Source organism: Balaenoptera physalus (genome assembly GCF_965194825.1).
Source record: "Balaenoptera physalus genome assembly, chromosome: 13".
Lineage (NCBI taxonomy): Eukaryota > Metazoa > Chordata > Mammalia > Artiodactyla > Balaenopteridae > Balaenoptera > Balaenoptera physalus.
The window spans coordinates 14797421-14811237 of NC_138892.1; the positions used below are offsets into that span (position 1 = coordinate 14797421).

A 13817-nucleotide genomic window follows, 5' to 3' on the forward strand; every position below is an offset into this window, starting at 1 on the left:
GACATGTTTAAAATTTGGTCAAGGTGTGATTATTCTGCACCAATGCCAGGAAGTGGGCAGGGAAAAGGGATCAAGTGAGATCCAGAGAATAAGAAGTTAACAAGGGGTATTCAGAATCGAGGGGAGGGCATGGGCCAAGACCCAGAGAGAGAATGGGAACAGCTGGAGCTGGAAGGGCCAGTGATGATGACAAGGTAGGCAGGGGCCAGATGGCCATTGTTGGAGCCATTTTATGACACTTTATCCCAAGAGTCTACTGAAAGGTTTTAATCACAACAGTGAAATTCTCTCTTAAACTAGCCCTTCTAGCGCCCATCAAGATGAGACTCCAGCATCTTTTCTTGGCCAGGACCCACCCTGCCGCCTCTCCACTGTCCACCTCCATCCTATGGCCATCCCACCACTCTCATCCAAGCGCCCTCCATATTGAATGACAAGGGGAGAAGGGGGACAAAGGGATGAGTCCCCTTGCTGCCACCATGAGCCTGGCCAGGCCTATTCAACTAGGGGACATCTTTGAGCCAGCAAATAAGACCCTGCGCACGGCACAGATGTCTTCAAAACACGAACCTGGGTTCGTGTCAAATCCTGAAGTCAAGCAGCTTAGTATAATGAAAGGCCCATTGCTTTGTATTAAAGCAAAATAAAAATAAAACCATCTGCAACTGAATTAATCCAAAACTGCAACAAGTCAAAGGCCATGGCCTTCCTGGCACGTAAGCCCCATTCTCCCTACAAAAAAGCTCCCATCAACTTGGTCTAAGTAGCCTTAATATTGCTCCCTGTCAAAGGGATAAAGGGACAAGCAAAAAGGGAAAAAAACTCAGGAAGTCAATAAAATTCATAAATTGTTTTCCCATTTGAAAGAAGCATGAAAGTATCGCCAGCACAGGGCTGTAATAGTTCCTCCATCTATGCATGTTGCATATCTGAAAAGAACTGTGTTACACAGCCATTCTGGATGGCAAATTGTCAGGAACTGTTCACACATACTTTATGTCCAATAATTCCAAATTGTATATTTGCCATAGAGAAATACCCGTGCATATGAACAAGAGGATTGTACGATGACTACTTGTTGTAGTGCTCTTTGTGAGGATGAAAAGCTGTTAGAAACCTAAATATCTATCAGTAGGGGAATGGCTAAGTAAATATACACCTATACCTATAGGGCTATTATATTATTATAGTAAAAAAATAGTATATAACAATATATTATATAATATGATATATAATGTAATGTAATATATAGTATAGTAGTTGATTATATTTTAGAGCCAGGCTGCAGGGGTTTAAATACAGGCTCTGCAGCAACCTTGAACAAGTTACCTAATTTTTCTAAGCCTCAATTTCCTCATCTGTAAAATGGAGACAACAGTAGCATACCTGCCTCATACGACTTTTGAGAGAATTAAATGAGTTAATTCATGTTAATTATTTAGAATGGTGCCTGGCACATAGTAATCACTCCGTAATTAGTTTTTTAAAATGTATAACCCTATGGAATTCTATACATTAAAAAAATGTAGTAGATCTATATGTATATTAACTGAGAACAACCTAACACATTGTTCATTGAAAAACAATAGAATGCTATATTGGTATTCCACTATTTATAGTGTTCTACCACTCATGTTTCCAAGGGAAAAAACTACTATTAATTTTCTGTGAGTACCTATGTATGTAAATGCATAGGGAAGGGACTAGAATTAGAGGAAGTGATCAAAAAGGACTTCACCCTTATCTGATTTTAGATAGATAGATGATAGATAGATAGATAGATGGATATGGATGGATGATGGGTGGATGGATAGATGGATGGATATAGATGTACACACAGTTACATACACACATAGTCATAGAATGTATCCATACTATCCTTGTAATTTTTAAAATGTGGTTAAAAATTAAAGGTCCAAGGACGTACAGATTATTATTCCCCTTTTATAAATGAGGAGACTAAAGCTTAAAGATGCCCAATAACATGCTTAAGTGCATACAGCCAACAAGCCCCAGAGGAAGGATTTAAGCCCAGCTCTGCCCATGCCACAGCCTTTCTACCACCGCACACTGCCTCTCCAGGCCACCCAGGAGTTGACTATGACAAAGGCTAGAAGAAGGGGCCTCCTTGTCCATACTGGCTGGAATGGTAAAAGCTAAATGCAATAGAGAATTGTGTTGTTGTTTTTGTTTTTAATTAATGAACCTTTTGGAATGTGCCATTCAGCAGCGGAGCTGAATGGTTCCTGCTGTTCCTGCAAAACAAACAAAAGTCCCTCCACCCAAGCCACTTCTGTGGCCACTTTTCTAGCCTTATCTATCCAGGGATTGTGAAAGGGACACAGAACTGTGGGAGGGGCACCTTCTCCAGCCAGCCCAGCACCCAGTCTCCTGACTCTCTCTGGTTTTCCTCCCATCATACTGGGAGTCTGCATAGACTGGGCACCTCACCCTGGGAGGCCCCCATTCGTCCCCACCCAGAAGGGTAAGAGTATTGAAGGCCAAGATTTCTTGTCCCCATTAGCTTTGCTTTTCCCTGGGCCTCAGTGAGACAAATCGAGTCTTTTTTTTACTTTGTCTTGGTGGTTTTGAGGGTCTCTTCCAGTTCTAATAGCCAAAGAACATTAGAAATTTTCCTTTAATTTTCTCTATTTATAGCCTAATATGATGAGGATGATGGAAATTAGTTCTCAGTCCCATAAGATGATGTTTAATTAAAACCTCTGGCCATTTTGGCTGTCTTCATATTTCTAAGGAAAACTCCCCAAATAAATAAGTAAGGCATTCTTCAAATGTTAACTGTCCATTTCATCCTGGTCCTAGGAAGCGTCGTCTGCCTTAGAATATCAAGGGTAATTGAAAGTTGAAAAGTTTTGGAAGAATGGCATAACTAAGAATGGCTTTAGCCTTACCATATAGTAACTGGGTGACCTTGAGCAAGCACAGTCCCTCTCAGACTCAGTGTTTTCCTTTGAAAAAAATAGGTGTAATACCTACTCTTGAAGATGCTGGGTGGATGAAAGACACGGGATGTGAGAAGTGCTTGAACCTAGTGGGAGTCTGTGAGATGTCCCTTCCCTCCTTCTACAAACAGCAGCTCTCCTCTTTCCAGAGTTACTAAGATGTCGACAGCCTGGGTCCGCTCCCCAAGTGACTGGCTCCTCTCTGAAGTCTGATCCTTTTTATTTTCCTTAAGTCACAAAGCCCAGTGTAAAGTGAAATTGCGTGTTTGTGAGTGAGAGAGAATAGATCAGGCTTCTTTGAAAATGGCTTCTTTGCTAAAACCACAACCTCAGATCTGATACCAAAAGAATCTGCTGGCACTGGTCCCTGTCAAAACAATTCGGAGACATCCAGAGACCATCCTCCAGAGCTGGCAGTGGGCCCCCAAGCTGAGCCTCACTCTCGAATTCCCAACAGGCTCAGGGGGCAGGCCCCCAGCACTCTATCGCACAGCCCCATGCTTCTGTGCAAAGGAGAGCTTGGCATTCTGAAGCAAAATTCTCTCTCTCTACTGCTCCCGCCCCCTGCAGAAACCACACAGACACACACACACACATGCAAACACGCACGCAGGCAAGCACGGGCACACATACCCCAATTTTCAGAAGGCTCTTGGCACTGCCCACCCCTTCCTTAGCTGGACAGAGCTGTGGAGCAGAAAGCAGGCCAAGGCTGCCTTCTTCATTCCTAGTCCCCTCCCTTCCCTCCTCCAGAGTCAAGGTTTTGTCAAGAGTTTCAGGGGCAACGACTGGTGGGGAGGGGGCCGCAGACATCGTAGCTGCTGCCAAGTCCTTTTCTTTCTGCCACAGTATGTTTTATAAGCCGGCATGTAGTTTATTCTTCTAAACACTTCGCTAGGGTGCAGGGCCTGGAGTTGCCATAGCAACACCTTTTAACTCCTCCTCACCCAGAAGGCAATGCCAATCCCCAGGGCTTTGGGGGAGAAAGGCAAAAAGAGACACCTGTGGATGAGGAGAAAGGAGAGGGAAGGCCATGGGGGATTCCTTAGAGAGGGCCTTCACCTAGCAACATGGCACCTGGCCACGAAGAGAAAAGAGCCAGGAAGGTCCTGGAAGAGGAAGCTGGTGGGCTGGCAGAAGCATTTTTCATGGACTACAGTATTGATTGGTGGGGTCGTAGGGGTCAAGGGGAATGGAAACGTCTACACATTTTCTTCAGGGAGAGAACAGGCAGGCATCAACCCAGACTGAGTGGAAACCAGAAGGGCTATGAGCTAGGAATACTGGGAGCCACCTACTGGACACCAGCAGGGTACTGTAAGGCAGCAGAGGTCAACAAGCCGGCAGCCCACATCCACACCTCCCATTTTTAAAAGCATTATCTCATCCCTGCCACTAGTGCAGCGCACCAAACCGAGGCAGAACAGTTTTGGATCGGTGCCAGCAGTATCGAAGTTTTTTTGTTTCTTTTTTATTTTTGCTACCATAATGTTCTTGTCTTTGGGTACTTCCTGGTAACTTTGCTTTTCTTTGGGCAGTCTACTGAGGAGGGGGATGTGGGAGGATTTCTTAAATAAATCCAGAGAAATTACAAGAAACTTTCTGTATCAGCCCAGACACACAGCAGGAAACCTAAGCAGTGAACAGAGTCAGGCAGTGCCCCCCCTGGAAGCGGTCCCCTTGCTCCTGTTTCCACTGTTCCCTGGTGAACTTCCAGGGTGGAAACCCAAAAGCCAAGAGCAAGGGGGAGGCATGAGGTCTCCCTCTCCCCACACACCAAAACCCAGGGGAACACACCCAAGCCATTGTCAAGCAGGGGACGACGCCCTGACTCCAGCTGGCTCCAGGCCCCGAGTATGTGCTCTTCCCTGAGCAAGACCAGAACCCGCTGCCACCGCCAGCAGCTCCCAGCGTTACTCCGGCGGGAGTGACACCCACGGGGTGAGGGGGGACGGGCCAAGGGGTTTTTGGGTGAGGGCTGTCAGAGGAGGAGAAAGAAAAGCTTCCAGGCCTCAGGCAGCCCCAAAGAGTCCTTCCAGGCAATCCACAAACCCAGGGGCCAGTCAGGTTCCCCCGGGGGGAGGGAAAGGTGCACAACACAGGCCCCAGGAAACCGCTAACACGAGTGACCCCAGGCCACACAAACGCCCGTGCCTGCCGACTGCACTGACCTGCTCAGCACAGCTACCTCCCTTGCTTCTCCTAGGCCCGCCAGGGCCACCAGCGGCGCCCCTCCCCGCCAGGTCCCTGCCTCGCCGCCCTCCTCCCCTGCAGCACACTTGAGGAGGCCCTCACCAGGACCCAGTGGAAAATTTCTTTCCCCTTTATGACTTTCCTTAAAACACACACGCTCCATTCTTCACCTCTGAATCTGCACAGGCAGAGGGTGGCTAGACTGTGTCCTACCACACCTCCCAGCCCGTGTACACACACACACACACACACACACACACACACACACACACACACACCAAGGGCCACTGGACTTGCATGCCTTATGAGCTGGAAAGGAGAGGAGAGATGTTTTCCAGCTGCTACTCCACCTCTGGCCAACCATGCACAAGTGTCCCGAACACTCCCAAACAAGTTCTCCCAGGGCACACTCTCAAGGCTGTTGATATGGTTCTACTTCTTACTGAGTCTCTAATCAAGATACTAAGTCCGATTTGGAATAGTCACCATGATGTGACCCTTGGCATCTTTTTTCTTTTGGTGACAAATCTGTTTTCCACTGCTCAGTCTCCCCCTCCCCACACACATTCAAGGAAAAAAAATAGCCTTCCTGTGAATTCTCACAGCTATGTGATAAGTGATCCCTCACACACGCCACCTCCTGCTTGCTATCAACACTCTCAAATACAGTTCCTCCGGGGAGGGTCAACCCCACCGCTTTCTTCTCATTTTTCCCCTTAAATCCACCCAAACTTGGCAGTCCAAGAAGCTCCGTTAGCACTTGCCTAGGGGAGTGTGAGGCGGGGTTAGGTCTCAGTGAAAAGAATGAACTTACTGGGGAGATGGTGAAAACTCAGAAAACTTCAAGTTTCTCTCTCCTGCAACTTTCCCTGCACATGGCTGGCAACTTTCTTTCTTTCTTTCTTTCTTTTTTTAACTATTCATCATCCCAGCACTTTAGTTGGCATTCCAAGTTTTAGAAACACTCTCCCCACCTTTCTCCCTCAGCCCGTCCTCCCGTGATAGTGAAAAGGGAAATTTTCCAGATGTCAAAAGGACCGGTAAGGACCTCACGCCCTAAAAGAGCATGGCTGCAAGGGGTTCACTCAGCCTCTGTGGGTTTCTCTGCAGGGCATCTCCCCCCTCGGTCATGCCGGAACCCCTGCCCCAGGAACCTGAGTATCCCCACCTCGTCCCAAGCCCAGGCAGAGAAAAGGAGCGGGGCTCGCCATGCCACCCGGAGCAGCGCCCAAGTCCGGGCTGCAGCGCGCGAGCTGGCACCGCGGGGGCTCCGGCGGGGACACCGGGAGCGCTTACCGATGTCAGAGTTGCAGAAGGCGTCCTGGGGGTGGCTGGGCGAGCATGTGCACGCCTCGGCGCCCCAGTCCAGACTCCAGCTGCCCAGGAGCACGACGAGCCCGAGCCAGGGAGTCATTGCCGCTGCCGCTGCCGCTGCTCGCCTCTCCAAAGTTGCCTTGCGCGCCGCCGGCGGGGTCGCCGCAGCCTGAGCTCGCCCGCCCTCCCTTGCGGGGCAACTTTGGCTTCGGGCGCGCCGCCCTCCGAGTGCCCAGCGGGACGGGATGGGGTGCGGCGAGGCTGCCTCGGCGCTGGTGCACGACTGGGCGGGTGGGCAATCTCTCCGGGCGAAGCAGCGGGAGCTGCAGCAGGAGCCGGAGGAGCAGGAGGAGGAGAAGCTGTCCGAGCGTCCGCCCGCTGCCTGCTCTACGCGGTAGCCCGGCGGCCGAGTGATATAGCGCGGGTCCCCCGGGCACCCCCTCTCGGGCGCGCGAGGCCCGCCGTCTCGGACCAATGGCAGAGCCGCATTACCTCATCGGCCCTCCAAAAAAGGGGCGGGGCCGGGGGCGCGGGGCGACGGGGCGGGGCCGCCCGTACCGTTCAGATCCTTATAGGGAATAATGCAGCTGTGGGCACGCGAGTGGGTGGGCTGGACGTGCCTCCGAGACGCACTGGCAGAGGGGCCCTCCGAGCGGCGCCCCCGTGCCCTTCCCGCCTGCACCCTCGCCACACGCCCACCCCGCCCTCTGGACGCCTCTGACCCAAACCGGAATCAACTACCACCAACCCCTTGGCAGGTCAGAGGTGGCCCTGCCCTGGAGACCTTGACTGCGCCTGGTGGAAAGGATAGGTGAAGGCTAACTCTCTACCTTCTCTGGAGAGAGCAGGGTCAGAAGGGAAAGAAGCAGGTTGATGACCATCCCCCACACACTCCCACCCCTTATCGCCGCCCCTGACTTTCCTGTACAGGAGGAAGCTATCTGCCTTTTGGAGCTGGCTGTAATAAAAGATTGTTTCCTGGGCTGAGGCAGAGTAAATTGTGAAGTCATTCAACACTGTCCTGGATGCTGGGATGAGCAAAACAAACTCTTTGCTCCCTTGGAACTTGGAGGCAATACATCAGTAAATACATGAGTACATAGGGTGATTTTCTAAGGTAATAGTGCCATGAAGAAAACAAAACAGAATAATGGGTTAGAAATGACTGGGGACGGTGCTCCTGTCTATGGGATAGTAAGGAAAAGTCTGTCTGAGGAGGTGACATCCTGGCTGAGATGTGAACAAGAAGCCTCAGCATGTGGCAGTCTGGAAGGAGAGAACAGCAAGTGCGAAGTCCCTGAGCCTATTTGAAAAACAATAAGTAGAAAGGGCGGGAGGAAATGGTAACTCCACCTAGGGCAGACAGGTCTCCATCCTTCAGCAAGGAACTTGAGGGTGAACTGATCCAAAACTGGGATAAAACCAGATCCTGGAGAACTATCCAGGATCCGAGACTATGAGCTATAAATGGATAACTGCTAATAACTAATAATACTATGACTGTTTTTATTATTCAGTAACATCTTGATTCTGCCTTATATTTTCCATACCTCACCTCATTACATCTCACAGTAATCCTTTTAGATAGGAAAAACACCAAGTATTATTCACACTTTCCAGATGAGGAAACTGGCACAGAAAAGTGACATTACTTGGCAACCAGCCAGGAACTCAATTCACTCACTCCCACCTTAAGAGAGGCTTTTATTTTCTTGGACTTTAGCGGCAGTTAGCTTTAACTGTGCAAATGCCCTTTTGCAGCTGGAGCCTTCTATCGTTCTATTCTTGGGTCCCTCTCACTTTCTCTCCCAACTCATCCCATTTGGAAAGAGACTTAAATCATTTGGCAATAGAAATGCTAAAAGTTTGGAACAAAATAAGGACTAGGAAGTACTGCTCAGAAATACAAGTTCAACCTCTTTCTCAGAAACTCCTCTGTTTACACCTCAGAGAAGTGACATTGGAATGGGAGAATCAGAAAATTTCACTGGAAATGGTATTTCCAAGAACATTTTTTATGCTCCTTTTTTCCTCTTAAAAATTTTAGCTATGAGGAAGGGAATCTAGTTTCCACATTTTTCTGTCTTGTCCCCTTCCCAACTTTTAAGACCCTTCCCACCTTAACTCTAACTATAGCCCGACCTAGAGAGGGCTTTCCTTCTCTTGGGGTTTACTTTAGAACTTTGCTCCTTGTTTCATGGGATATAGTTGTACTATTTCCCCAACCACACTAGTAAGACTTTGAGGCCTGAGATATTTGGCCACACTGCTTTTTAGCCCTCAGAGTGCAAAGTTGGGTCCCTGGAGACATGGATATGGGTGTGGCCAGCAACCCATTGAGTCTTGAGCAGTGGACGCTCTATATGCCACTCCAAGGATCCAGGTTGAATGAGGGCATACTTGTTTGGATTTTAGAGTTTCCTTTATCCCTGCACGGTGCCAGTCATGTGGAAGGTTTTATAAGCCTTTCCAGACCAAATCCACTTTGGATAAGCATCTTACGTGTAGAGGCCCTCTCTTCTCTCTTTTCTTCTCACTTTAATGTTTTGTCCAAATTACCAGTAGTTTCTCCAAGGGAAGGCTTGCCGAGAATATGAGTATCAGAAATAACTTTCGCTGAACTTCAAGCAGCAGGTTCTGTATAGAAAGCATCTGAAGCATTTGATTATGGCAGCTTCTTAATTATGTAAGTGTGAGAGCAAACATTGTTTTCCGAGCTGAAAGGTAATAAAATTGCCTTTTGGTTTATTTTCTTTCGCTCCCTATCCTAAGCTGGGCCAGTGTCTTTGGAGTTCAGCTTCCCTGTTAGTTGGGAAGTTCTCCCTAATGTCTAACCTGAGGGGACTCCCTTTGCCCATCCATGTGAGGTCGGCTCCGTCCTCACGTTGAGGAAAAGAGAAAGCCAGCTTCATGAATCCTTGTAGAGGGGAGCCTTACTGCTGGGGTCAGGCCCTCCAGCAAGCAGACCTCACAGCCATCAATCCGGACGTCATGGTGTCCATGGACCTATAATTTGTAAGAATTGCTTTTGCAAGGCCACTTCAGAAGCTGGATGGAGTGGGCCTGGGGCTAATGGTAAGAATGAAGATACCGGCTCCCCACTTTCTTTTGACAGCTAAGGACAATGATAGATTTATAAACCCCAGAAGAACTGAAGAAATTTCTAAATCTGTCTTGTCCACCCCCCTTCATTTCGAGTTCCAGGATGCTAGAACCTATGGAAGTCTCTTATAGACATTTAGAGGTCCTGAAAAATGACCTCAGAGACTGCCCATCCTCATTTTATAGTTGGGGAAAATAAGGTTCAGACAGGTGAAGGGATTTGCCCGAAGTCTCACGGTTAGCTCGTGGCAGAGCCAAGATTTTGCTGCAGCTGCCTGATTCCTTACCTGGGCTCTCTCCCACCCACTCATGGGCCTCAGCCCCCGCAGCTGCAGCACGTGACCTAATGTTTATACTCTTCTGCAGCCGCTTGCAGTCCTGAATCTGCATTTCAGATCTATAGATGAGTTTCAGAGTCCCTTTGCACAGTGCCCAAGAAGTAGAGAATTCTGCCTGCACTGACTAAATCGTTCTCTGTTATGATAATAATCACCTCTGAGCCAATCATAATGAATACAACTCTGTACTCCTCAGAGGTTTATCTCTTTTGTGTTTATTTTTCCCTTTCTAAATTATCTAATACCTTGTGAAAACATTTCAAACATACTGCTGCAAAGAGACACATGAAAATTTTCTTTCTGGGGGACAAAAAGAGGCTGGGGTGAAAAACAAAAAGCGGAAGACCTGAGATTTGTTCCAAAGGTTGCTGCAGAGCAGTTGTGTGTGTGGGCAAGTCACCTCACCTGTCTAGACTCAGTTTTCCTGTTTGTTGGATGAAAGATGTAACTCAGTGATCTCCAAGATCCCCCCTGGCTGGAAAGTCTCAGAATCCATGGAAAAGTCTCAAGCGCAAGGTGAATGTCTCTGAAGGGAAGATAGATCTTGCCATTTAAACAGATTTGAGACAAATCAAACGTGACCGAGACTGCAGCATGTCCATCAGTCTCTCAATCAACAGTGAGTTTCTATTCTGCTTTCTGCTCTCTCCTCCAAGACTCAGGCTGAAAACAAAGATTGTGATGGCAAAGGCATAGGAGAGATTGAGGGTCTTGTTCCTGATAGAGCCCCTCTGTAATTACTTGTTTATCTGTCTTTTTGCCTCTTGGGTCATAAGCACTAAAAGGTCAGGAAATATGCCTTTTGTTATCTCCATACCTTATTTCCAAAATTCATTGAACTCCTATACTGCCTTAAGATCACAGCTTAAATGTCACCTCCTCCAGAAAGCCTTCTATGATTCCCATCCCCAGTCTTTATCAACCCCCTTCCATGTTATCCTGTGCTTCTTTCTTTCACACCACTTGTCTGACTGTAAAGTGATTGTTTACCTTCCTGGATTGTAAGCCCTTTGAAGACAGTGTTGGTAATAAAGATCCAGTGTTGGTAACAAAGAAGTCAGTAAGTATCGGTTGAATGAATGGAATTGATTTGGCCCCACTGGCCCCTTTCCAGTATTCAGATAGGCAGGTGGTAGCTCCTTGGAGAGCTCACAGAGCCCTATCCCTCTGGCCAGTGCTAGGGGGCACTGTAAGCCAGAGAACACCCATTCCCTCAGCCTGCATCCTCAGCCAATCTCACTGAGAAGGTGGGAGAGGCACAATTCCATGCTAGTCAGTGGGGTGTGGGTGCCTTTGAGTGGGTGAAGCTAACCCCTCCCATCTGCAGTGGCCACAAAGCTCTCAGTCAGCATCCCGTTTGGGTCCTCAGCTGCCCAGCTTCTCCACCCCCAGGCTGGCCACATGTCAACCCAAGGGGAGCCGTGCTCTCAGGAAGCTACATACTTGTGAATCATGGGTTTGTGGGGATTGGGGAGATCTGGGAACACAACAGAGGATGCCACGGTCCTACCCTTCCAGGGCAGAGCTGGCCTCTGGAAATTAAACCTGGTGAAGGTACTGACAAGATGTGAGACATTTCTGCTGCTGTGTAGGGAAACACCTCTTTTCTTTCCCGCCCCTTCTCTTCCAGACCCCAGCCTCAGTGGCTTTCCCCAAACCCACAGTCCATCTGAAAGTCATTACATTCAAAATAGCCTTTTCCAAGCAACAGACAGCCCTGGTCCACCCATCACCATGAGCCCTGGCCAGATCCTCAGCAGGGTTGCTGCCCAGCACTGGGGAATTATGGACCTAAGGTGGTAGGTACTTCAGGTTCTCTCTGTGTCTGGCACCAGCAGGGAGTAAACACCTTTCCTCACTTCCATCTGGAGCCAATTTCATGGCAGTAAAATTGCAGGGCGTCTCTTGCCCCAGCTCTCCCCCAGCCCTGCCAGGGAGTGAAGACCCCTTAGTGTGAGTCTCTGGCTGAATTCACCTGAATCCTGGGGTTTTCGCATTTCTTTCCACAGAGAACTACTCCCAGAGATTTTAAGCCAGAAAACACATGTGCACGGTGGAGACATTTTGTGCCCCGCTTTCTGGGGTGGTGGGAGATGGGAAACAGAGCTAATATTAGAGCACTTGCTCTTTTTTTTTTTTTTTAAGTGACTGTGTGCTCAGTTGGTCGATTATTTCTGTGAAGGGTAATATGCAGTAGAGGCAGAACTTCTCCTCCTCGACCCTGTCTTAATGTCTTCCTTATGCCCATGGAGTTCGTGTGTTTTTCCTTTAAAAATGAGTAGCTCCTTTGTGGTTGCTTTGAAGGTTGCATGCTCAGCTTTGCACAGAAGACGCACATGAGCGTCTCTGCCTGGTGCTGTGTGGCTTTGGAGGGAATGGGATGGACAGACAGACATAGGGTTGCTCTGCTGTCAGACTGGGCTCCAAATCCTGTTTCTGTCAAGGTGCTTGAGCTCTCTTCAGTTGAACCTGCTGGAATTGAAATTGACTTATCCTGTGCAATGCGGATGCCCAAAGAGCATCTGATGCTGTTGGTCACATCCTTCTCTGAACTCGGCTGCTGAGACTCCACTCTCTCTGGGTTTTTGCTTTCTGCCTCTCCAACTGCACCTTCTCAGTCTTCTTAGAAGGCTCTTTAGGCTCTTCCTGCCACTAAAATGTAGGTGTTTCCAAATTTTCTGTCCTTGGCTCCCTTCTCATCCCTTCCCTTCCCTTCCCTCCTAGCCTCCACACTCTCCCTGGCTAATCCCACCCTCTCTCCTGGATCCACCTACCACTCTGCTCTGTGCACTAGAATGGACACTGTAAGCAGCAGTATCCCTCTGAGCTCTTGTCTAGATCCAACTTCCCCCTGGACAGTTTCACCTGGAGGGCCTATGGCCTCCTCAGTCCCTAAGGGTCCAAACTCATTGTCTTTTCCTCTCAGTCCTCTCTGGTGTTACCCATCCCCGCCAGTGGCGCCATCATTCACCAAGCCCAGTAGAATCTCACTCCACACACCTCTTCTAACCATCCCTTTCTCCCTGTTCCCACCATGTCTGCCTTGGGTCAGGCCCAGATAGTCTTTCCTGACAATTTCAATAGGCACATAATTGCTCCCTCTGTCCAGAGTCTTTCTCTATCAAATTCAACTTTTGCACTGCTGCTGGTATAAAGTTTTTCAAATGTAAGTCTGAAATCATGCTGTCCTTTGCTTAAAACTGATTCGTTTGTTCTCCATGGCTTTCTAAACAGTCTTAAACTCCAAAGAAAAGCATACAAGGCCCTCTGTGATCTGGCTCTTCCCAGGGCCCCACAGAGGAGGGCCATTCGAGTAGAATACAGTGGGATTGCTACCGCTGCAGTTACACAACAGCATGTCCTGTCCTTGCTTATCTCTTCCAACCTATGCCCTCGTTCCCATCTTCCAACCTTTTAGGTTCTGGCTATCAGTTTCCTGCCTCTGAGGCTTGTTCACACTGCACTTTTTGCCTGGAATCCACCTTCCATCTTTATGTTCCTGACCCTCCTCTGTCTCATCTGTCAGGATCTTTATCTTTCCGGATTCAACTTGAATCAGCTCATGGATGTTTTCCTGACCCTCTCTCTGCCTCAGCGGAGCTGACCGCTCCCCCGAGGTCTCTCCTTCCTCTCTCCCCTCCCACCCACACAGTATCCCCCAGATTTCCACAGTGCCTCCCACACTCTGTTGCCCCTAGTGGTTAATACGTCTTTCTCTCCCTTAGACAGCAAGCAAATACAGGGGCGTTTTCAGTCTCTACCTCAGCATCTGTACATTGTAGGCACTTAACCAAATACTGAGAGAATAAACTAACCAATGAATGGCAAAGAAAATAGGGAGAGGGACAGTCAGTGTATAAGCTTCACAAATTCACCATAATAGAGTTTCTGGAATCCAGCTTCTTGG

The 13817-nt window shown here is 48.5% G+C and overlaps 2 protein-coding genes across 5 annotated transcripts in view; one reads left to right on the top strand and one right to left on the bottom strand.

Annotated features, from left to right (window-relative positions):
- TIMP3 (TIMP metallopeptidase inhibitor 3) overlaps positions 1-6901 on the bottom strand; it is a 56425-nt gene extending 49524 nt beyond the window's left edge. Inside the window, exon 1 of the mRNA XM_082421026.1 lies at positions 6453-6901. Coding sequence (XP_082277152.1) covers positions 6453-6570 — 118 coding nt within the window. The 5' untranslated portion in view covers positions 6571-6901. The remainder of the gene's footprint in view (positions 1-6452) is intronic.
- The window catches only part of SYN3 (synapsin III), a 456423-nt gene that overhangs the window by 206990 nt on the left and 235616 nt on the right, over positions 1-13817 (top strand). The window lies entirely within an intron of this gene.